This window comes from Centropristis striata, chromosome 19 (assembly GCF_030273125.1).
Source record: "Centropristis striata isolate RG_2023a ecotype Rhode Island chromosome 19, C.striata_1.0, whole genome shotgun sequence".
Taxonomy (NCBI): Eukaryota; Metazoa; Chordata; class Actinopteri; order Perciformes; family Serranidae; genus Centropristis; species Centropristis striata.
The window spans coordinates 21949443-21974580 of record NC_081535.1 but is presented as its reverse complement, the minus strand read 5'-3'; the positions used below and the strand labels follow the sequence as shown (position 1 = coordinate 21974580).

Genomic DNA, 25138 nt, shown 5'->3' with positions numbered 1-25138 from the left:
GAAAATGACAAAAAAACAAATGTTTATCACAATTATTTCTGGGACAATTTATGTGCCATATATTTTGCAATTTATTTATTTTTTTTAAAAGAAGTGATGTGCACAGGTGACGAGATTATGTGGAAGATTAACTTTTTAAAAATTAATTTAATGATGTAATAATGTATAAGGACCTATTTTGGACAGTCTACAGTCTATGATAAGGACATATTGACATTTTCAAAGCAGCATGTGATGGTTCCCCTTTAAATCTTTGCAAAACATGGACTTCCGCATGATAAGTCCCGCCCATCTCCCTCCACATAATGCTACTGTGTCCGCCAGGTCTTGTGACTTCGCTGCCTGCCACCAACATGAGCGCTCCGCTGAAGTTGACACTATTATTGCTGGCTCTTGCATTTGCCCAGGGGCTCCTGTACAACGACATCGACGAAGAAAAGCCCGAGGCAGAGCGCGTCGCTGAGGCCTCAAAATACGGCTCTCTGTGGCCTCTGCCGCAGAAAGTGCAAATCTCAGATGTTTCATTCAAGTTGACCAGCTTCAGCTTCAAAATAGTTGACGCCAAAGAGTCGTCCGCTGGACCGAGCTGCAGCCTCCTGCAGGATGCGTACAGGAGGTAAGAAGCTCATTTTTTAACCAATTAGTTTGTTTTTTTTAGCTCTGTTTTCAGTTTCTCATTCACTGGTTTTGTAATGAGGAAATATCGCCGTGCTGCGTTCAGGGACTGAACGATAAACGATTTCTCCACTCTTCTGCTTCTGCGAACAGGTATTATGAGTACATGTTTGGCACCGCAAAAAGGCAGATGATGAGTAAAAGCAGGCGAACAGGACCCTTTGAGCTGACAGAGCTTCAGGTGTTGATCACATCACCTGACTCTGAATGTGACGGCTATCCAAGTGTGTCTTCTGACGAGTCATGTGAGTCTCTTCTCTTCCCCATTCATATCACATTCAATCATGATTCTCACTGTGGTGCTTCTGCTCAGTGATGGAATGTAACTAAGTACATTTTTAAGTGCATATTTGCTCAAGTATTTCTATTCAATGCTTCTTTACACTCCTCCACTACGTATTAATACACATATTATATAGCCTACTTTTATGTCCCTTACAATTACGTAACTTCTTTACTTTACAGAACAAGATTTTTAAGACTAAAGTATGATAAGAAGAATAAGAATCTATCCATATACATAGTGCTTTTCTAAATACTCAGAGACGCTTTACATGAAATGCATAAACAAATAAAGAAAACAAAATACTCAAGTATGCATGAAAATTAAATGCAAGAATGGAGTACAAAAATTAAATGTAGGGGTTATGAGAGGTCAGATTTGGAGTCAGGTGAGAGCCATTGTTAAAGGTTAAACAATGTATAAAGTAGATAAAACATAGATCTGCTTTGACCAATAAGAGTCACATCCCAGCAGTACTTTAAGTTAAGAAGGCCGAAGTCCAGATACACAAACATGAAAAAAAAGAGGTAGAAGCAATAAAGACAATAAAACGGTAAAAGGATGATTTAAAAAAAGACGACATCACACTTACTCTTACTTGCAGAGAAGTATTTTTTAAACTGAAATAACTGCTACTTTTACTTCCCCCACCACTGCTTCTGTGGAAATTAAATTTGCATACTGTTATCTGCTGATGAATTATAATAGTCATCCTTCACCCAAAAAACAATCCACTTATAACATGCAGTGGTGGAAACTAACAAGTGATTACATTCACTTTAGTGCTGTACCGGCGTACATTTGTGAGGTGCTACTCAACACTTTACTGCTACACATCAGAGAGAAATATCAGACTTTTTACTCCACTACATCCATATAACAGCATTAGTTACAAGTTACTTCATGGAAAAGATTGCACAATGTACTGTTGAAGATTAAACAGCATTTTTCTGTATTACAATTAACTTCCTCTTTGAGATATGATATTTTGCAAGACTTAGTTTTACCAGGATTTTTACCTTAAATGGGGCGTTTTTCTGTCGTGGTATTGCTCCTTTTAATTGAGTAATCGATCCGAATACTTCACTAAATGCAGAAATGAAAGTTGCATGCTGAAATCTGCAGGCTAGTAAGGGATAATGTGCATCTTATGCATAATCCTTAATGGGTAAATGGTAAATGGACCTGCACACAGCCACAGCCGCCCCTAATGGGTTTTATTTCACAACAATGTACATGATATTGATCCATGAGTATTACAGGGCTACTTACTAAAGCAACTAATCATTTGACACAAAACATTGATTTAAAAACAATTTATTCTTTCCTTCAGAGTCTATGATCATAACTGCTTCTGTAGGTCTGTTGCTCAGAAATAAAACACATTAGTTACCAGAATTGACCAATCAGAAAAGAGAATTCAACAAAGCTGTTTAATAACAATTATTATACACAATCTCTTCCAAACATATCACAATGAAAACGAAACCACAATTAACAGAGGATTGTGTCTGAAAACACAATTATTCCAACTCAATGGGCAACAATGTATTTAACAGCTCTAGATATTATTTTCACACAAAAACACATGATAAAGTCAATACACAACTCAATTGAGAAGTCTGATTATTTGCAGTTATTAAAACAGACATAAAGACATAAAAATGATCTAAAATCCTTCAAAATCAAGCCAAATATTACATTAAAAACTCACCCAAACAAGGACTTTTACCTTTTGATACTTAAAGAACATTTTGCTGTTACTTGTGTATCTTTACTGTGGCAGGAATTCAAATGTTTTTTCCTGTAACTGAGCATTTTTACATTGTTTCATTGGTACTTTTGCTTATGAAAATGATCCGAACACTTTGATAATATCGTCACTTCTATCTGATTCTTCATGCTACATTTTACAAACAGAAAAAGAGCGTATACTTATGACTTACCACTGGAATTTGAGATCACCTTGACGGAGCATAATGGGATCAACACAGTCAATATAGACTAAATGTTTAAAGCCCCTCTGAGTGTTTAAGACCCTGACTTTAGGACCATAATAACCACCTGCCAAGCTTTGACAACACTGACCGTTCACATGTCTATTATCCACAGATGAGCTGTCAGTGGATCAGCCGTTTGCTGTCCTGAAAGCACCGAAGGTCTGGGGAGCCCTGCATGGTAGGAATGTTTTTTAAGCCATAATGGCACCTTTTGAAAGCAAACAATGTCCCCCTAATACCACAGCCAGGAGACCGTTAGTTTAGTTCAGCATAAAGACCGGAAACAAGGGAAAAGAGCTGGCTTGGCTCTCTCCAAAGGTTACAAAATCTGCCCACCAGCACCTCCTAAAGCTCAATAATTAACACGTTATATCGCCTTAGTTATGTATAAAACCAAATAACAGATCAAACCGAGATAATGTCTTATCTCTCTGTAGCTTCATATTTAACAGCAAACCTGAGAGTGGTATTCATCTTCTCTTGACTCTTGGCAGAAAACGAACTATTTTTCCAAAATGTCAAAACTATTTTTCTCTTAATTATCAAAACTGATAATGTATGTCAATCAAGTAATTATAATCATTTCAACTCTTCTCTGGACAATTGCAAAAACTTGATCAGGTAAAAATAAAATGCATGTGTATGATACATCTCTGCATTTAGGTAGGCTATGTAATTATGATTGAGTTCTGAAGTACTGAATGATGATTGTCATATATGTGTAATTTTGTATATGTAGAGAGATAGATGAGGAGATGGATCTACAAAACATGTCTAGAAAGAGTTTTATTTATGTGTTGTGCATAATGTTTTATATTTAATTAATAACAATGCTTAAATTGTGAAGTTTAGATGTTGTTGTTTATTTTACCAATAAAATAATTGTTTTATTATTATTATTATTATTATTATTATTATTATTATTACAAAAACAGGAAAATACAGAAAAAAAAGTCCCATTGGGTATCAGTATGTGAATGGTACCCAACCCTATAGGTGCCATCAAAAGCTGTTATGTTTATTAAGTGATGAGTCTGATGTAGTTTTACACTTTATTGCAAACTTGGTGCCACTCCCTGCAACATAAATTTACATTGTGGAACTTTGGTCATATATCTAGGGTACGTTATCAAATGACAGTAACTTAATTCGGTCTCATAAAAACTTCCAAGAACTTGTCTTGATTGTATACAATGTGTTCATCACTTTTAGGTCTGGAAACTTTCAGCCAGTTGGTGTATGAAGATGAATATGGAGCTGTAAGTGAATGTCAATGATTGTTTTTTTGTTTTTTTCATTCATAGTGAAGGTCAACTGTATGTGAGCCACATTTTTAACTTTTCACTTTGTATTTTTTCAGAAAAGCATCAATTCAACCACAATCAGTGACTTCCCCAGATTCTCACATAGAGGCATCTTACTGGACAGCTCTCGGCATTTCCTGCCCATTAAAGTCATCCTGGCTAATCTGGTATGTCAGGGAGACCTTTTAATTTAATACATTTTTTAATTTGAATGTATTACTGTTAAATATATATTTCCTCTTTTCATACAGGAAACGATGGCGATGAACAAATTTAATGTTTTCCACTGGCACATCGTGGATGATCAGTCCTTCCCGTACCTGAGCCGAACGTTCCCACAGCTGAGCCAGCAGGTCAGTCAGACCTATTATTAAACCTCGTGGCTCACTTTAAAACTGAAGCTCCAAAGTCAAAATTGTCCATGCCAAAAAACTGCCATAAGATTATATATTAATATTATTATAAATCTTTAACTATCCTATCTTATTCCTTAAGTCATTATCAAATATTTGATCATTTTTAGACTTATAACTCTTTAAATTGCAGTTTATTTATGTATTATACCACTGCTATGAAAAAAAAAACGAAAAAAATGAAAAGAAAACATTTTAGAAAAATCCTCAGCATTAAGCATACAGAAAATAAAACTTATAAAATACTATAAATCAAAATTGTTTTTCCAACATCCAACGATCCTGATCATAACTACCAAATATTGACTCATTTTCAGCATTTTAACCATTTAAATGCTCGTTTGACACAAAAAATACAAATATACAATATACAAATATTTTATTATTTTCTGTATGCTTAAATTCCTTGCCATAATTTATGCTACATGCATTAGCACCACCACAATTGTTGGAAAAAATAAAACTATAAAGGGAATTGTTCTTTGTCAGACACAAGGGTACATTTCAGCAAAGAAAAGTTTTTTTTAACATCAAATATCTTTCCATGTTCATATTCTGTCTACATCTTGTTTATTTTAGATGTATTTATTTTTGTGCTACTTTCTTACACAATCATTGTTTATATTGATGCTTCTTTTTGCTTTCCACTTGCTGCAGCAATGGTGCAATTTCCCCATCGTGGGACTAATAAAGGTTTATCTTATTTTATCATTAAACCCTTCACAGGGAGCTTACCACCCTTACACACATGTGTATACACCCGCTGACGTGAAGATGGTGATTGAGTTTGGCCGCCTGCGAGGTATTCGTGTTATCCCGGAGTTTGACACTCCAGGACACACACAGTCATGGGGCAAAGGTGAGATTTGAAAGTGTTTGTGGAGATAGTTTTCATTTTTATATTTTCTTTCTCAGAAGCTACCTGGAAACATTCAGCAAAGATGTATCTTAAAATCAATAAAAGCATGAAATATCTACTGCACGTTTTTTCCTCTCAGGTCAGCCAGATCTGCTCACGCCTTGTTACTCTGGCTCCAAACCCTCTGGCACTTTTGGACCGGTGAACCCCATCCTGAACACCACGTACGACTTCATGACCCAGTTCTTCAAGGAGATCAGCACCGTGTTCCCTGATGCCTACGTTCACCTGGGAGGTGACGAGGTGGACTTCACCTGCTGGTGAGACTGTGTGCACAAAATGTCATAAACTTCTCCTCAGCATCAAAAATGAGACATAAATTTATATTTGCCTGCTTTTTTTCCCCCTGCAGGAAGTCCAACCCAGACATTCAGAAGTTCATGGATCAGCAAGGCTTCGGACAAGACTACAGCAAACTGGAATCATTCTATATCCAAAAGTGTGTTGCTTATTTTACACAAAAGTATTTTCTTTTTCAAAAGTAAACTGGTTGTCAGAGAAACTTCACTTTTTTATGTCTTTTTTTATCTGATAGACTCTTGGATATCGTCACCACTACCAAGAAGGGCTACATGATCTGGCAGGAGGTCTTTGACAATGGAGTGAAGGTAACTAACGAGTTAATAATGTAAAAATGTTTTCATACTAATTAACAAATTTTGATTTTATTGATTCATTTGTTTGCTTCTTATTCTGTCTTATTAAAGGAATAGTTTAACATATTGTCAAATAAGTGTATTTTCTTTTTTGAAAGTTCGATGAAAATAAATACTGCTCTCATGTCTGAATGCTAAATATGAAGCGATCACCAACAGCCGCTTAGCTTAGCTTAGCTTAGCACAAAGACTATAAATGTGGCTAAACAACTAGCCTGGCTCCATCAAAAGGTAACGAATTTGGCCTACCAGAACCTCTGAAAGTATGTAATTAACTTGTTTATATCATTTGTTTTATTCCAATGAAATCTTAACGTTTTAGAGAGGACTGTTAGCACAGCTGGCTAACTAGCCAAGCCATGGGATTCTCATGGAAGTAATGAATTATGTACAAATTACATACATTTATAATGTGTTAATTTGTGAGCTTTGGAGGGGTTCGTAGACAAATTTTGTAATCTTTGGACAGCCAGGTTAGTTGTATCTCCATCTCCAGTATTTATGCTAAGCTAAGATAACTAGCTTCTCATGGTAGCTTCATATTTAACATAAAGTGTTAGTTTTTCATCTAACTCAGAAGACGAATAAAGGCATTTCCCAAACTGTCAATCTATTCATTTAACCAATAACTAAGTGCAGTAGCTTGGTCTGTAACTTATTCCAGTTAAAGCCAGACACAGTAGTGCATGTGTGGATCGGCGGCGGGGCTAATGATGAGCTGGCCAAGGTCACGGCATCAGGGTACACCACCATCCTCTCCGCCCCATGGTACCTAGATTACATTAGCTACGCACAGGACTGGCAGAAGTACTACAAGGTTGAGCCGCTCAACTTCAACGGTCAGTTTTTTTTCCCAAAATGACATGTTTTGTCAAATCAATTAGATTTGGTGGAGGAAAACTCTGATTTGGGCCTTGTTAATTGGGGTACATTTTAAATTTTGTTCAACAGGCTTACGCTTAAAGTGCACGGTTGTGACAAGGTAGAGTCAGACAGACATGACATGAAGATGGGGCTGTGTGGTTGGTGGTTTTAACATGTTGGACAATACCAGAATTATGAACTTTGATGCAATATCTGTATAAAAAGAGTACTTCATATCTATTTCAATCCTGCAGCAAAAATGAAAATTCCTTGGCACACAAAGTAAAAATAAAAAAAATGTATTAATAACCTACACATACAGTAGTGTTCAAAATAATAGCAGTCCAATGTAACTAACCAGATTAATCCAGGTTTTTAGTATATTTTTTTATTGCTACGTGGCAAACAAGGTACCAGTAGGTGCAGTAGATTCTCAGAAAACCAACAAGACCCAGCATTTGTGATATGCACGCTCTTAAGGCTGTGCAATTGGGCAATTAGTTGAAAGGGGTGTGTTAAAAAAAATAGCAGTGTCTGCCGTTGACATTACAAACTCAAAACTATTTTGTACAAACTTTTTTGTTCCTAGGATTTAGCAATCCTGTGAATCACTAAACTAATATTTAGTTGTATGACAAGTTTTTTATAACTGCTTCACATCTGTGTGGCATGGAGTCAACCAACTTGTGGCACCTTTCAGCTGTTATTCCACTCCAAGATTCTCTAACAACATTCCACATTTCATTTACATTTCTTGGTTTTGCTTCAGAAACAGCATTTTTGATGTCGACCCACAAGTTCTCAATTGGATGAAGGTCCACTCCATAACATCAATGTTGTTGGTTTGGAACCGAGATTTTGCTCGTTTACTAGTATGATTGGGGTCATTGTCTTGTTGAAACACCCATTTCAAGGGCATGTCCTCTTCAAGTATTTTGACATATGCAAACTGATCTATAATCTCTGGTATGTGATAAATAGGCCCAACACCATAGTAGGGGAAACATGCCCATATCATGATGCTTCACTGTCTTCACTGTGTACTGCGGCTTGAATTCAGAGTTTGGGGCTCGTCTCACAAACTGTCTGCGGCCCTTGGACCCAAAAGAACAATTTTACTCTCATCAGTCCACAAAATGTTCCTCCATTTCTCTTTAGGCCCGTTGATGTGTTCTTTCTCCCTCTCCAATCAACTTTTTAATCAAAGTACGCTGTTCTTCTGAACAATGTCTTGAAAGACCCATTTTCCTCAGGCTTACAAAGAGAAATGCATGTTCAACAAGTGCTGGCTTCATCCTTAAATAGAGGCCACCTTATTCACACCTGTTTTTTCACAAAATTGACGACCTCACTGATTGAATGCCACACTGCTATTTTTGAACACACCCCTTTCAACTAATTGCACAAATTGCACAGCCTTAAGAGCTGCATATCACGAATGCTGGGTCTTGTTGTTTTTCTGAGAATCTACTGCACCTACTGGTACCTTGTTTGCCATGTAGCAATAAAAAATATACTAAAAACCTGGATTAATCTGGTTAGTCACTGTAGTGATTTGATTTCGACAAAACAAAAACCTAAGCCACAATGAGGGGCTGGTACTGGGATACGTAGTTGACGCGTCGTCATGCGGCGGCTGTAGTCAATCAAACATCTGCGAACTTGTGCTTAAGACGTATTTATTTACTACCATGTATCACTACAGCTTTGCTATGCACACACTTACATCAGTAACTGGCATAAAACAAACAAAAGGGCTTAAAGGTTAGCCGGCAGTCAAATGGCGTTCAAAAACTGTGTGCTTCTCCTGGTAAGCAGCACACCTGAGGAGTAATTGCCTCTTCCTCTAATTATGCTGTTGTCCAATACGGCACCTACTGTGGCAATCGGGGAATGACCTTGACACAGATATAAATGGCTCTTACAGTCACATTGGACTGCTATTATTTTGAACACTACTGTACATACTGGTTATGTTGCTTTTTATTGCATTTAGTATTATTTATGTTTTCCTTAATGTTGCTTCACTTGTAAACAGTTTCATCTGTGCAGCCTTGACTTAATTGCAGCTGTTTTTTCTTTGTCGCTTCTATGTGTACCATACTATCATGTATAATTAAACATGGTATCGAAAAAATAGTATCAACACTTTTTACACTTGGGGTATTTTTCTAAGCCAGGGGAAAATACACCAGGTTTGGTTCTCCATAAACCCAGAGCCTGTTCATTGATGCAACTTCACCAAATAAGTCAGGCTTATTTCAGTTAGACTGACTAATTTCAAGTTGATTATTTATTAGTTTCCCAGAAAAACTTGCTATAGTAACTAAACTTGAACTATGATGAATTTGCTGGATCAACTGAAAGTGGGTTAGGCTAATTGAAATAAACCTGGCTTATTTGTAAAATCACTCTACGGAACCTCTGGACCAAGAGGAAAGTGGACTGAACCTTTTTTCATTTCTAGACACTAAAATGTCACCAAGCAGATTATGTGACATTATATTCTGTGATTAGCTAAAGCAACATTACGTAGAATTTTCCTTTTTTTGCAATTTAGCAGCCTCTTGTTACATTACTCTGTCCATTTTCTCTCATTTTCCTTCGTAACATCCCTGTCAATCTTTTTGCCTGTGCCATAATGTGCCATAGTGACTGCTGTACCAGGGTCTGTTGCCCACTTGCCAGGCTCCAGTTCTGGTGATGCTTCGGGCCAGCATCCCTCAGTTTTGGCAGCACAGCTAACTGAGATAGCTGCTCACTAGCTTTACTTTAGCAACATGTAAAGCTTTCTGTCCATCAGGAAACTGTAAATCAGCTATAGTCGCGGCAGACCAGCTAAAGGACTTCAGAGGGAAAATCAAAAAGCATTTTCTCCATAAAATATTGTCCAGTTTCATCAAAATTGGCGACATAGCTGGTGGTGCATTTGTGCCATAGAGCCACTTCTCTTGAGAGATCGAACCTGCCCACTACTGTACTGCAGGGCAGGTGTTAAGAGGAAAAGAGCGAATGAAAGCAACTCCATCCTTCCTAATACAAGTCAGTTTAGCATCAAAATGCTGCAATTTAAAAGTTAAATAATTACGTAATGTTGCTTCAAAAAGGAGTATAAGCAGAGGTTGAAACACAAATCTTTTAGACGGACTTAAAATAATAGAAAGCTGAGACATTTTCGTCTTCACTCCCCATTTTTCTTTACCTTGCTGATACTTGTATGTATGTGTGCTGTATAGCTGAAACCAGACACACTTATCCACGTCTGGAAAGGAAACCAGGAGCAATACCAGAGTGAGATGGCAAATGTTACATCATCAGGGTACCAGACCCTGCTGTCCACTCCCTGGTACCTGAACCGTATCTCCTACGGCCAGGACTGGCACGGTCATTACAAGGCCGACCCACAGGATTTCAAGGGTTTGTGTCTGCATAATTATTTATTTAGCAAGCTTTTTTTACCTGCCTGTAACGGAGGGTAATTTGCTGTTTATGCAACATTGATTTTTTTTTTTTTAGTATACAGTGTTAGGACTTTGCCTCACTCATATGATTATTTTATTGCTTTGTTGTTGGTCTGACCCAGATTTTATAAGCTTGACTCTTGTGTCAATGTCAAAGTCAAAGTTGTTTGTCACTCCTGTGCAAATATGTGTAAGCCTGTTGAATGAACAGAGGGTAAATATCTTAATATATTGCTATCAGAGATGAGAAAAACACCATATAATTCTAATTAGATCAATTATTTTATTGTTTTTTATTTGTCACTCTAGTCCAGAGGAGTTTCAGATTCCCTGGATGTTGCTTGGGCTGCCTGATCTCATCAAATGTTATATTTTATTATTAACAGGAACTGAAGAACAAAAGAAGCTTGTGATTGGTGGAGAAGCCTGTTTGTGGGGAGAGTATGTCGACGCCACTAACCTGACCCCCAGGCTCTGGTATGTTATCCTGTTAAAAACTGTAGATAACAGTTTATAAGTGTGTCATTGAAAGCACATTCATTTTCTTTTACTCCCTTTTTTTGCTGTCACTTTTAGGCCTCGTGCCAGTGCTGTGGCAGAGCGGCTGTGGAGCGACAAGGATGTGACGGACATCAACGATGCCTTCAACAGACTGTCTGTGCACCGCTGTCGCATGGTGGAGTAAGTATCTGAAAACGGTTTATACCATTCACACCGACATCAGTGCCTATGGAATCAGATGGGTCTCAATGTAAATGCAGGATTCAAGCTTAAGGGTGTCAGGGTACATGCAGGGTATATGCAGCAATCCTGAAGTTGTATTTAATACCTAGTTTTAACACCTCACTGCAACTTAAAACTTAGTTCATACTATTTTACAACATTTTAAAAAAAACTTTCATAGTATACTATGTTGTCCAAAATGCCGTAAAAAGCCATAGTATATATAGTATGTTGTCCAAAATCACAAAGAAGTCATAATATATATAGTATGTCATCCAAAATCACAAAAAAGTCAATGTATATAGTATGTCGTCTAAAATCACAAAAAAAGTCATAGTATAAATCAGCCTGGGTATACCCATATTGCCTTGCGAGCTCTATTTAATTTCAAACTGCGAAAGGGTCTGGTGTCCATGGCCGTTTCTTAGCCCTGTATTAGGGATCCAATCACAGAAACGGGAGGGACGGCAAGACGATGATGTGTACTAGTGGACAGACGGAAGAGCTGGAGAAGCAAAGCAGCAAGCAACACTCTCTCACAGACACACACACACCAACACACCAACACAGCCGGTAGACTGTGAGGTGAAACTACAGAGCAGCCAGAGTCACAACATGCTGCAGAAAAACATTGCAGAAGCAGAATTGAGCATTTTAGTCTCAAAGTAGAGATGAGCTAGTCCGGCTATGTAAACATCAATTTCTGTCGCTCTACATACGTCATCTAGTATAACTGATACAATTGGCTAAGAGCTACGTACAGACGCTTTTGATAGACATTCGTAGCGCCCAATAAACTGCTCTGGAGGATCGTAAACCACGCCTCCTCTATGGAGCAATGAATTGGTGGTATCCAGACTATATATCATTTGTGATATAGTCTGGTGTTAGCCAGGCTAAGTATAAATAGTATGTCCTCCAGAATCACGTAAAAAAAAAAAAAGTCATAGTATATATAGTATGTCCTCCAAAATCACAAAAAAGTCATAATATAGTATGTTGACCAAAATCACGTAAAAGTCATAGTATAGTATGACGAACATAATCACGTAAAAAAAAAAAAAAAGTCATAATAAAATAGTATATTTCAAATCTGAGGTTGGGTGAGACAGACAAAGAGAGAGACAACAATACGTTTTGATTAAAAAAACATGTTAAAAGGAATTTGTAATCTGGAAGTCACTGATTGCTGAATGTATATGTGGTGTTCTGATTATGATGGTGAGATACACAGCTTAGTTAAAATGTATTTAAATCAAGAAATGTTTTGGCATCACAAATACATTTGTGAATCTTTGTGTGTACAACTAATCATTTTGAGAAGCATCTGATTCCATTCTTGCCAGGCTCACAGTGCTTTTTCATCCAACAGATTCTTTAAAGGCAACTAATTTATGTGACATTTATGTCTCTTTTCCTGTCTAAGGCGTGGGATCCCAGCTGAGCCCCTGTTTTCAAGCTACTGTCCCCGTGAGTACAGAGGTATCTGAAAGCAACCAAAAGGCAGGCCATGGAAACGGGAAAAGGGAAATGGAAATTAATCCATGTACAATCAACTCCATGCTTGTATTTTACACTATGATCGAATGCTGAACTGCCTTCACTGTACTGATGCTCTTAGACACATCACCCTTTTTAAATCTGTTTTAGAAAACTCTTAATCACATTTACTGTCAAACATCTGCGATTTATGAATGCACAATTTGTTTTTTATGAATGTTTGTATAATTGATTGTGAATAAAATGTTGACAATTTCTGTCTAGTGTTTTAAATTAAACAAAAAAAAGGTATGATTTATCTGGCTTTTTATGCAAACCAACTTAAAACATACCACCTGATTTAAAAAAAATAAATAAAATAAAATAGAAGACAAGACAACAATTTAAAGTACACCAAAAAAAATTGTTTGTATGCAATAAAATCTGCCCCAAAAAGTCAAGGTATAGTAAATCCTAAACATTTCTATGAAAAGTCATTGTATGATGTTAAAAAAATGTCACAAAGAAGTCAGTATAGTATTACAACAAAAATGTAACAAATGAGTAATAGGGTGGTTTCTATGTCGAAAAATGGCAACAAAAAAAACATTTTTTTCAAAAAAAAAAAAAAAAATACTATGATACTATTACTATGACAAAAAAGTCATAGTATAGTATGATGTCCAAAATGTCACAAAAGTCGCATAGTACGACAAAATGTCATAAACATTTTGTACTTAAATGCATTTCTTAGAATTTATTATTCAATGCATTCATTATTATTTTTTGCACAATTTACTATACATACAATTTGACAATTTCGTGAGTCTTCATTTAAAAAAAAATAATAAATATTTTTCAAAAACTTTAATTGCAATTGTTGCAACAACATGGTACATCATTTGTATTGTCTTCTTTCCTGTATATCCTGTGTATTCATATTACAAATAGCATTTTAGTTACTTACTCTGATATTTACTTTTAAGTCTTTTAAAATTCTGTTTGGGTAGCAGCCAGCTTCTGTTTCAGAAGGCCATTGTTTCCATTTCTGCACAGTTATTACATCGTTGAAAACGGGGTCACAGCAGACCAGACATTCTTTTAACGAGGGTGTTCTGGTCCTGGGGGTTCATGGTCTCATAGGTGTCCAGCTCCAGCGAGAAGGTGGCATTGCCCGATGTCAGTGTTCGCAGGATGGTGGAATAGCCCTTTAGAAGGAAACAGGCATGAAAGGAGAACCCATTGAACCAAAAACTACGGACAGAATGTTTGAATTTTTAGATTGCATGATTATGTATTGGGCCGATAGATTATTGGCTGATAATGTGAATTTTATCGACCATGAGATTATTATCCGTTATCGGGATTGGCTGAAAGAAAATATATTTGTGCATTCCTTCTTATACAGTTCTTCAATAATTACATTTAAGCCATTAAATGGGACAGTAATACAAAACCAAATTGCTTTCATTGACTTAAGCACAACATCCACACAAATTTGGTTTGCAATCCAACATTAAACACAGAAGACCACATGATTGCAATTTGCAACACATGTTCTCCAAGGATTCCAGTGAAAAACTAACAAAACAAACCTTGTGAGTTGCAGTCTATAGAAGCCCAATTTTTAAATACAAAAAATGCTAAATTATCATATCGGTATCTGCCCTGAGAATCAGTTGAAAAAAATCCATGATCATCCCTATAGAATTTGATGTCATCTCACCATCATCTCAGCCAGCGGCACAGTTGCGAGCAGCACCTTGTCGTCCTGACGACTCTGGATGTCTTGGACAGTTCCTCGCCTCTGGGCTAAGTCCCCCAGCACGGAGCTGAGGCGTTCCTCCCCGACAGTCACCTCCAAGGACATCAATGGCTCCAGGATCTGACCTCCTGCGAGCCTCAGGGCCTGTACCAAAAGTCGATTTTAAGCACAAAATGTCCAGATGGCATGCCGGCCAACATACTGTGTTTCATTTAGTCATTTAGCATTTAGTGTTTCAGTTTTAACGCAACAATAAACTGGGATCAGTGTGAATCACTGAAAAGGAAGATAAAGGATAAAGGAATAATTGGGCTCAATGTGTACCCACGATTCTCCTTTTACACTTTTATATTCCCACTTTATGCTAAAAAGTGTTATTTCCGCCTATTGTATTTGAATATTTCCCCAAACAGTCTGTGAATTGCTTAAATTGGGTATGACAGGAAAGCTGAGACTCAATGAGCCCAATTTTATTCATGTGTGATGATGTTAGTAGCATTCTATTGCAGTGAGACCATTTTTCACTTGACCTCCTGTAACCTCTAGGATAATCACAGCCTCCTGAAAGTGTTTAACCAAAATCGCCAAAAACACAGAAATCTCCAAAATGTTTAAAGTTTTTGAAACTGAATCACAGCAGATTTTTTTCTGTGGTGTCCCTCAACCTCTTGGTGTCTTAATGCTCATTTTTATTAATTCTCAAGTGGTTAAAAATAGTTACATTCAGCACCAAATCTCTTACATATGTGTATAACTTATGAAACACAATTGAGCATGTTACTGTTTACCTTCAGCATGCAGCGGGACACACAGGCGGACACCATGGCAGGAGACGTTCCTGGTTGCATGTTGACACTTTGGATCAGTGTAGATACACCTTGTACAGGATATCCCAGCAATGGACCTGAAGGTGGAAGCAGGCAGTAAAAAACAAATAATTATTAAATAATATCATCTGGCAATATAAAAAAGACAGGAAGACAGGGATTCAAGTTTCAATCAAAGATACCTTGAAGATACGAGCTGTTGACTCCATTCTCCACTGCTTCTTTCATTTCTGGTGGTAGCTGCGCCGCCAGTTCCTCTGTAAAAGCTACTTCACATGAATCACCCGTAGCGGAGATGTCCAGAGGTGCGACGGCCAGCCCCACTGTCACGATATGTCGTCTCTCCCCAATAGTACGGTCCAGCGTATCTACGTTTTAAGATACAGGGGAGACACTGCAGGTGAATAGGGTGAAAACGAATCAGTAGACTTCAACATGAAACTTCTCCCGTTGATTTCTTACAGTAAGAATTATTTTCGGGCGTCCCGGTGGCTCACACTGGTAGAGCGCTTACGATATAGGTTGAGTCCTTGCTGCGGCGGAGCCGGGTTCGAATCCGGCCTGAGCTCCCTTTGCCGCATGTCTTCCCCTCTATCACCCCCTTTCTACCTATCACTATCAATAAAGCAATAAAATGCCAAAAAAATAATCTTTAAAAAAAAAAAAAGAATTATTTTCTGTATTGTAAGATTTCTTTTCTTTAAATCTGTGCATACATTTCCAGAAGGTAAATCTGAACATTGGATTAAGGTTCAAAATGATTGTTTCCTTTTCTGACATATGAGAGAGGATTTTACAGAGGGAATTTTGGATATCTCTTTTTTTAACTCCATAAATCAGAAAACACTGTCAACAGCCATAATAAAAAATACTTTTCATATGTTTTGTTTTTTTTAGGGAAAAATGTTCTATAAATCAAGCTATGAATGATATGAACAAAGCTCTCTGTAAAAACCTTCAGTTAGAGAAAAAACAATTAATTTTTAATAAATGGACTTTTAAAATATGTATGTGTATTGTATTTTGCAAGATACTACAGGTAAATTGAGTAAAAATCTAGATATAAAACTAATAGAAATCACCATGAACCTTGTATTCTAAGTTTTGAAGCTTCTGAAATTGCATGATTAAACATGCAAATGAGACATTAATTGATGCTAACTGGTGACATTAGAAGAAATCTACAGATGCAAAAACTGTAGTAAAATAACACCTAAAAGTATATTTTGAATTTTTTCTTTCTGCTAGTCTAAAAGAAAAATTGTTCAAAATCTCAAAATTGCATGAAAAAAATGTTTTGCCTGTTGTGTCTTGTTGGAGTGAAATTCATGCAGGAACAAAAGTTGTCATGAGTGACAAAAATTATTTTTCCCCATCCCTTAACAAAGAACACATATTAAGACATGATTGCTGATGTCGTACCTGTAGTGGAGACCTCATGCAGAATGGACTCCCTGTAAGCCACCTGCAGAGGCCCAAGGTGAGTCTCAATACCATACTCTCTTCTGATCCGATCGTGTATGATCTCAATGTGCAGCTCTCCCATCCCACACAAAATGGTCTGAGGACAGAGACAATTTGTTGACTCATTGTGGTTGATGCTCAGACTACAAAATGTCCCGGCTAATCCAATGATGGCATTACCTGTCCAGACTCAGGGTCAAGCCTGACTTTAAGACTGGGGTCTTCTCTCTGGAGGCAGTTGAGTGCATTATCAAGATCTTTCAAAAGGAAAATACAACATTTGAGTTACTACAAGGCTGCTGGAGGACGTGTAGTAAGACTATAATCGCGGTCACTGACCAGCCTGTTTGGCCATGGTGGGCGGTTCTATTGTGCAGAAGAAGACGGGATCAGGGACCTCCACTCCTGAAAGGACCACGGTGGCATTTTCCCCGCGCTTCTTCCCTGCCCCGCCGTCCTTCTGGGCTCGGCGGGCTGCAGCTGCAGCTGAAGCCTTCGATGAAGTGATGGTGTCCCCTGTGACTGTCTAAAGTGAAAGTGGGAAATATAAATTACATTTTTAAAAGGGATAGTTTCCAATTTTTGATGGGGTTGTATGAGGTACTACTCCATAGTCATTGTATTACTGGCACAGAAGTTAAGCAGTGTACTGCTATGGACGAGGGCAGCAGCAAAAATGTATTTTAGCCAACTAAAAAAAGAAAAAAGGCCCACTGACAAACAAGAAAGATCAGTTATTTTGTCTGTTGCATTTTGAATATTTTCACTACTTCAACTTGCCTTCAGACAGCCCTGCTTAAGATTACACGGGGGAAACTGAAACCGTACTGTGCTCTAGTCAAAACCACCAGACTCCATTGACAAAAACAGTAATTTTACCTTTGCAGAAAACCGGAGTTTCTAGTCTACCGCTACCTCGATCGGCTACTTTGTTTTTGTTGTTGTGTGACTTTGGTGTTTTCAAGAGATAGTTTGGATTCACACAATGACACAATCAAACTAAACGATGAAGGCAGTGGTAGACTAGCATCTCCGTGTTCTGCGTGGTAATTGCTGTTTTATCAATAGAGTGTTGTGACTTTGACAGGAGCACAGAACGGTTTTAGTTTTCCACACATAAACTTAAACAGGGCTGTCTGACGGCAAGGTAAAGAGGTGAAAATATCCTAAATATAACTTACACTAAAACTGATATTCAGGTGGCTAAAATACATTTTGCTGCGGCCCTCATCCATAGCTTCTGTGACGATACTGCTACCTGCTTCTCCAAAGTGGGGGCATGACGACTGCCATCTACTGTAGGTTATACACTGTCTATGGATAAGTGGCGCATACAACCCCACTTTAAGGAGAAAATCTTCATAATAGCAAATAAAAGAATATGACATAGGTTGCTTTACCTGCTTCAGTCCGACAGTCAGAGCGATGTTTCCTGCCGTCATTGAGGGGATTTCTACATGCTGATCAGCAAATGGCACCATCAGCCTGCTCATCCTCTCCCTACTCACAACATAAAGATAAGATAAGATATGTAAAAAAAGATAAGTTTTGACTTATCATAATAATGATCTTGGTCATACTTGTAATGTGCTGTACGTACACGCTGTTCCTGTTGATGTTGTGGACGGCAGTCTGCGATTTTAAGGTACCAGAGTAAATCCTGAGGAATACCAGAGGGCCGCGCTGCTTGTCGTGGAGAACCTTAAAAGCAAGAGCGCATAATTCGTCCTTGTACCACCGCCTGCAGGATGAGCAGCATGTAAAAACAATGAACAAATGTGCATTGAAACATGTCCTTCACGTATGAGATTTACTGAAGGAAAATTCCAGCATGATTTGAATTTTTGCTCATTTATATCCATCTTTCACCCATGCAACATTTATTGTGGCTGTCCATTTGTGTGCATCACAATAGAAAATCATATTTTAAGTGCATTCAGACCTATTTGATTCCAAGTGACTGGGACATAAAGTGTTAAAGGAACACTCCACCGTTTTTTCATATTAAAACATGTTATTCGGGTAAGTAAGACGAGTTGATACAGACCTCTTGCGTCTCAATGCGTGCACTCAATCGCCCTGGCGCGCGGAGCTACTTGGCTAGCACTTAGCTTAGCCCAGTTCATTCCTTAGGATCCAAACAGATGGACAGTTAGAAGCGACCAAACTCCTCCACGTTTTCCCTATTTAAATACAGCTACACGAGTAGTTAAACGACCAAGTATGGCGACACAAAATAAAACGTGGCGCTTTTCGAAGCGGATAAAAAGGATAACTATAATGTATGGCGAATAGCACTTGGGAGCACTTCGACTCGGCGCAGTAATATCATCACTCCTGACGGAAGTGAGAGGGAGCGGAAGTGATGCATTGAGACGCAAGAGGTCTGTATCAACTCGTCTTACTTACCCGAATAACATGTTTTAATATGAAAAAACGGTGGAGTGTTCCTTTAAAGATCACTAACTTCAGCCTATAAATACAGTGGCTTTGGAGAATGTTGTGTATGATATACACCAAGTTGAAAATTGCAAAGATTAATGTAAAAAGCACTGCAGAAGCAGAATGCAGAACCTGGACAGAGAAATGCAGGATTAACCCCCTGGAGTCCATGAAAGCGCCGGAGCACGACTTCTTCATGACTTCACAGCATAAAAACTTCAGCAGCATGGAGCCCTGCTGTCAGCTGAACTCTAAAGTTTTGGCTTTTACAGAAGTTTCCATGTCCAATTTAATGCATCAACCCTTTTTTAGCAAAGGTAAAAAAAACTTGAAGTGTATTAACATGATTTTACTTTTTTTGCAGAGATTTTTCTAATTTAGCAATTTGCATTTAGCATTTGTAATGCAATCTTTTGTGTTTAATGTTTTTTTTGTTTGTTTGTTTGTAATTTCTTTGTGTTTTGAGTGTGTTTGTGTGTGTTTTTGGTTTGTTTTTCATGTTTTATGTGTTTTTTGTAATTTTTTTGTGTTCAAAATGTTGATCCAGTAATTGAAAATGAAAATAATAATCAGGTCAGATAGGTGAGGTTGTCCTGAAAACAATGATACCAACACGACATGGTAAAGATTTTTAAGTGGTTTATACAGGCAGAATGAAAAGGAGTCAAAAACCGACAAAATAGCCCAAAACTCCAAAGGGTTAAGTAATGTGAATGCTTAGACTTGGATTAACTAAGTATCACAACAGAATAGATCTGAGCTAGTTAAAAGTTAAAGGTTTCACTCACACTAGGTCATGGTGGCGTTCATCGGGGGCCGGCAGGTAGGCGGTGATGGCGTCTAAAAGAGGCTGAACACCTTTGTTTCTCAAAGAGCTCCCACAGAGTACAGGGACGCCTTTACGGGCCAGAGTCACCCGCCGCACGGCCTCCTGCAGCTGGGGACACATTAGCACTGATCACTCTGTATTCACAGTGACAGTGCTGCTTTATATTGTGGTATAGTGCTGGGCGATATGGACCAAAAGTCATATCTTGATATATTTAGGCTGAATATTGATATACGATATATATCCCGATATTTATATCGCAAAGTGAGAGCAAATATTCAGTCAAAGTCAAAGCCAAATATGACATGTCACAAGTAGTTTTATTGAAACCGTTTATTTAAGTGAACATAAATCCTGTATAACAACAGGGGTACCTTTTTTTTTTTTAAATGCACATTTAGATAAAGAAATATCTTAAATAAAAGCCACAGCTTGCCTGGAGCAAGGATCTCAGTGCAAATTTGAACTATATCGATATATGCGATATGGTCTAACTCCATATCACATTTAAAAATATATCAATATATCTTTTATATCGATTTATATCACCCAGCCCTATTGTGGTATCGTGAAACACTTACTTTGATGGAGGGAACAGCATTGAAATTGTCACTAAAATCAGTCAGCAACAGTTCAGCAAGGTCGTCATCCAGATCAGCAACCTGTCATTGAGATTGTGAAATCTGAAGCATCTCAGTTCTTTAAAAATTGTCGTCAGTGCTGTAAATGTTAAGACGTGTACCTGCTCAATTAAAGCTGCCCGGGCCTCGCTGACCTCCTGCAGGAGCTCCGGCTCGTCTGACTGATCAAGAGGTTTGCTTTCAAACATTCGTCCATCATCGTCTCTCACAGACTTTGGCTTCCATATCAGCTTCTGATTGGTTAACAAGTCGACCACACCTGAGAAGTTTTTACCACAGCCCACAGGAATCTATGACACAGGAGACACAACTGGTTTGTTTTTCAAATTAGTCATTAAGAATTATACCGTAATAAGAAGTGAATTCTGACTTATTGTTAATAAACCTGCTTGTTTCAGTGTGTGTTGTAAAGAACTTATCAGTAAACTCATAATCAGTGGTATAATTTATCTCAGTCCATTAACTCTAGTGCTGCACTAAAGTTAAATTTAAATTTCTTCCTTTATAATGTTACTTTATAAGTCCACTCTGCTTCATTTTGCTAACAAATATTCTACTTTTTTTTCTCCACTTTTCTCCATTATTATTATTATTCATACAAGAATTGCAGCACAAAGTGCTTTACAATTAGGAAATTACATGACATGAATTGAAAAAACATAAAACCATGGGGAGAATGCCATAGCTAATGGAAAACAAGATGGAACATACAACAAACTTTATAAAAACAGTGAATATATAATATTTAAACAATAGAAAGCAAAACACAAGATCAAAATATAACCCACTAAATAATAATAATAATATTAGTAATAATAATAATGTCAAAAATCAGTGCCCAAACTTCCGGCACCATGTTTAGTTACTTGTCGGAGATTTAGATTGTTAACAAAACATAAATCCACTAATAAAAAAAAAAGAAGAAGCTATATTTATAGCTTAAGCTACACAGCATTAAATAAAGTAATTACAATTGGCTCTAGCTGCAACATTAGTGATGTACACATTAATGCATTAGCAATGATAATCCAGCAATATAACATGATTGTAAAATGAGCCATTCTGCATAATGAACACATTAGACACCTATAATTTTGTAATATACTTAAGTAAAGTTCTGAATGCAGAACTTTTACTTGTAATAGAGTATTGCTACTATTGTTTATGTGAAAGATCTTCTTCTGCCACTGCCAATAATTCCAGCTTTATTTACCTGTATTCTTATCAGTCATTGCTCCTTTAATGCTACTTCAGTACTCAATTCAGTTATTACAAAATAATGTATTAAAATGCATGTAAAAGCTGCTGTGTTTACTTGCAGGAGGACTGGATTGGCTTTCAACTTCTGTCTAATGCTCTCAATGGAGAAACTTAAGCTGAGGAGAAAAAAAAGAAAGATTTTCAGTTTATTTTTTGTTGAAATAAGAAAAAACTTATATGTGGTCAGGTTGTTCATTTACTCACTTCGCTGTGGGTTTATCCATCTTATTCAGGAAACAAACACAGGGAACGTGGTGCTTCTCTGCTTGTCTCCACACGGTCAGAGTCTGAGCCTGTTGGTGTTTTCAAGGCAACAGGACTGTGTTTAGAGTGCACATAATTATATGACACAAAAATGAAACAAAGAAGTCGTTGAAAAGCAGTGGGCTCACCTCAACACCAGCAGAAGCATCAAACACTGTGTCATGACAAAGTGCCATGCGTATGCCTTTTCACATAACTTTCTGAACATTTTCACATAACTTTATAAACATTTTCACATAACTTTATATCATTTTCACATAACTTTATATCTCTTTCACATAATTTTATATCATTTTCATGCGAACACAATCCGCCCTTTTCATCCTGTAAGATAACATGTCACAGTTGCTTCTTCTTGTTCTTGCGCAGAATGCCTGCTATCTCAAGTCCTCAAGGTCGTAAGACTGTGCCTCCTTCCCCACACACACACACACGTATTGTAACTCTATAAAAACTATTAGCTCCCTTTGTCTGCAGATTCACTCTGTGCATACTTTACTTATAACGATTTTTATGACACAAAAATGAAACAAAGAAGTCGTTGAAAAGCAGTGGGCTCACCTCAACACCAGCAGAAGCATCAAACACTGCAACAGCCCCATCAAGAACACGGAGGGCCCGCTCAACCTCGAGAGTGAAGTCAACATGTCCTGGGATCGGAGATAGTGAAATTGTGGCTGCTCTTTCTCATTTCCCAAAAATGTTTTAATTCTCACATGGAAACTCTTCCTACCTGGGGTGTCTATGAGATTTATTCTATGAGATTTCCAATCAAACGTGACTGCTGCTGACTGTATGGTGATGCCACGCTCCCTCTCTTGAGCCATGAAATCTGTGACTGTATCACCATCGTCCACGTCTGAAAGCGACCGAGTAGACAGACATAAATTGCAGAGACAGAGGAAAGAATTAACTATGTCAACGTCTTTGCTTTAACCATCCTACTCACCTCCTAGTGCTCTCGTATAGCCCGAGTAATAAAGCATCCTCTCTGTGGTCGTTGTCTTTCCTGCATCAATGTGAGCCATAATTCCGATGTTTCGGATCCTGCAGATAAAGTGCACAAGTTAAGACGGAGCCCAGAGCTGATTCCAGCTAAATCAGAGCAGTTAAAAGAACTGACTGCAGAGTGACATTACTTACTTGGATATGTCCGGGTTGGCCACAGCTCGCAGTGATTTGACATCATCTATGAGAGTGAACAAGAAGTAGAATAATGATGATCTCAATTAATCACTGATGATATGAATACATCTCTATAGCCCTGACTTGAAAACAGATTTTACAAAATGCAGAAGTGCACATTTAAGAAAGTTTGAACTAACAAGAAATATATTCTATTGTACAGTTTTCAACTGACTATAAGTCAAAATGGATTAGGATTATTTATGTTTCGGACAAACTTTTTTTGGGAATCAGGATTGTATTAATAACAATGTAATATATTATCTCAATGTTTAAAGGATTTATGGTATAATGTATTTATTATCAAAAAAAACAATTTGAGAGTTGCACAAAGGGAAGTTGATTTTTGAAACTGCTTGTATAGTTCCAACATTCCCAAATGTATATGTTGAAATAGAGCACTAGCTACATTTGTTGAAGGGAAACTTAAATGGTCTATACTGATTTATCATAACCAATGTTGGGAGTAAATTTACTAAATTCATGGTATTCTTCACTTGAGTATTCCATTTAAGGCAACTTTATAGTTCTGACTGCATTTGACAGCAATAGACACAATAGATACTAGATTACATTTTTAATACCCTTTCTGTTCAGTGAATACCCTGTCTCTCCGTGGCTTTTAAAGGTGTGTGATATGGGTGAGGTCTTCCTCCATTGGTTAACATAATGCTCCTACATCTTAAGCTAAATAAACTCTTTAAAACTCGGGAAATACATCAGCACAAAGCTGGGGCAATTTCCCTAAGCTCGTGAAAAGACGACTTTTTAAAGATGCATGATTCTCACAGGACAGGCAAACACAAACAAACATATGATAATCTTATAGAATATGTTGCATTGCTGTAGATTAAACTATCCAACAGTAGATGAAGGAGTTACAATTAGCACAATCATAAACATCTACAGAAGAGAAAGGCAACATAAATGCAACATTACAATAATAATGATCATCTAAAATTATATGAATCCAAAAACATTATAGTATTTTGTAGTGGAGTACTTTCACAATATGATATTGCTACCTTTAAATACTTCTACCACTACTAATCATAACAGATCTAGTCATGTAGTTAAAAAGTACCTGGTAGAAAGCTGTAGTGTCTTTTGATATGACAGCTCACTCTGCACCTGCACCACTGGAGCCCAGTAGCTAACAAAAACCTCCCCTGTGAATGAAAACAACCACTATATGAATTAAACATGATGTTAAGATCATTTTCACTTACAGGACTTGAGATGGATGGAATGTTTCTTACCCGAATCATCCTGCTCAATATCCAAACAGCGCCAACACGTATCTTTACTGCCTTTTCCTCAGAATTAGTCAGAGCTTTAAGCGAATCATTGTGGATGGCTATATTCCGTAGGTAAATAAAGAATTTAATCAAGTGTTAAAATGCCCTACAAACAACATAATCGATTTAAATGTCACGCTTTCATAAGGTACGACTCTGAAATGCGTCCCTCGAAACAAGCGTTCCGGCGAACAAAATTAGGTCCGCCAGGCGTCTTTTTTGTTGTTGTTGTTGGTGTTGTTGCTCTTTTTACATTTAACTCACGGTTACCTTGAATTTCACTGCAATATTTAAGTCCGCATGGAATCAGCATAATCATAGCTAGAAGGGGGAATAACTTAAAACTTTAAAATGTATTCTGTGAAGTTATAAGGACATACATCATT

At 37.4% G+C, this 25138-nt stretch overlaps 2 protein-coding genes across 3 annotated transcripts; one reads left to right on the top strand and one right to left on the bottom strand.

The window, feature by feature from the left end:
* The first annotated feature begins 315 nt into the window (after nucleotides 1-315).
* On the top strand, nucleotides 316-13053 carry hexb (hexosaminidase B (beta polypeptide)). Its single transcript, XM_059357734.1, has 14 exons — nucleotides 316-616; nucleotides 769-920; nucleotides 3071-3136; nucleotides 4171-4217; nucleotides 4319-4429; nucleotides 4514-4615; nucleotides 5402-5534; nucleotides 5674-5854; nucleotides 5947-6033; nucleotides 6130-6202; nucleotides 6915-7089; nucleotides 10962-11052; nucleotides 11152-11256; nucleotides 12725-13053. The coding sequence occupies exons 1-14, from the start codon at nucleotides 354-356 to the stop codon at nucleotides 12786-12788; spliced, it is 1650 nt and encodes a 549-aa protein (XP_059213717.1). The 5' UTR covers nucleotides 316-353; the 3' UTR covers nucleotides 12789-13053.
* Nucleotides 13054-13631: 578 nt separating this feature from the next.
* On the bottom strand, nucleotides 13632-25054 carry gfm2 (GTP dependent ribosome recycling factor mitochondrial 2). 2 transcript variants are annotated; one of them, XM_059357732.1, is made up of 20 exons: nucleotides 24714-25054; nucleotides 24539-24623; nucleotides 23413-23458; nucleotides 23219-23316; nucleotides 23003-23128; nucleotides 22831-22919; nucleotides 22210-22298; nucleotides 22061-22121; nucleotides 20847-21035; nucleotides 20686-20766; nucleotides 20064-20212; nucleotides 18434-18574; nucleotides 18234-18333; nucleotides 17173-17359; nucleotides 17014-17090; nucleotides 16792-16930; nucleotides 15552-15737; nucleotides 15331-15446; nucleotides 14504-14686; nucleotides 13632-13985 (listed from the first exon to the last, which is right to left on the bottom strand). In XM_059357732.1, exons 1-20 carry the CDS (start codon nucleotides 24720-24722, stop codon nucleotides 13857-13859), a joined length of 2280 nt encoding a protein of 759 aa, XP_059213715.1. In that variant the 5' UTR covers nucleotides 24723-25054; the 3' UTR covers nucleotides 13632-13856. The 2 variants fall into 2 exon arrangements, with proteins under 2 accessions (XP_059213715.1, XP_059213716.1); XM_059357733.1 differs by lacking the exons at nucleotides 22831-22919; nucleotides 23003-23128; nucleotides 23219-23316; ... (1 more) ...; nucleotides 24539-24623; nucleotides 24714-25054 and adding an exon at nucleotides 22398-22460.
* Between the last annotated feature and the right edge of the window lie 84 nt (nucleotides 25055-25138).

What these genes read in the sequence shown, in the direction of transcription:
- hexb (XM_059357734.1), top strand. Translation starts at nt 354, where the DNA reads ATGAGCGCTCCGCTGAAGTTGACACTATTATTGCTGGCTCTTGCATTT. An exon ending in ATGAAGATGAATATGGAGCT is followed by an intron (nt 4,218 to 4,318) that starts GTAAGTGAATGT and finishes GTATTTTTTCAG; the next exon opens with AAAAGCATCAATTCAACCAC. An exon ending in AAGTCATCCTGGCTAATCTG is followed by an intron (nt 4,430 to 4,513) that starts GTATGTCAGGGA and finishes CTTTTCATACAG; the next exon opens with GAAACGATGGCGATGAACAA.
- gfm2 (XM_059357732.1), bottom strand. An exon ending in ATGCTGTTCCCTCCATCAAA is followed by an intron (nt 20,213 to 20,685) that starts GTAAGTGTTTCA and finishes ATGTGTCCCCAG; the next exon opens with CTGCAGGAGGCCGTGCGGCG. An exon ending in GCATGAGGTCTCCACTACAG is followed by an intron (nt 15,738 to 16,791) that starts GTACGACATCAG and finishes CTTAAAACGTAG; the next exon opens with ATACGCTGGACCGTACTATT.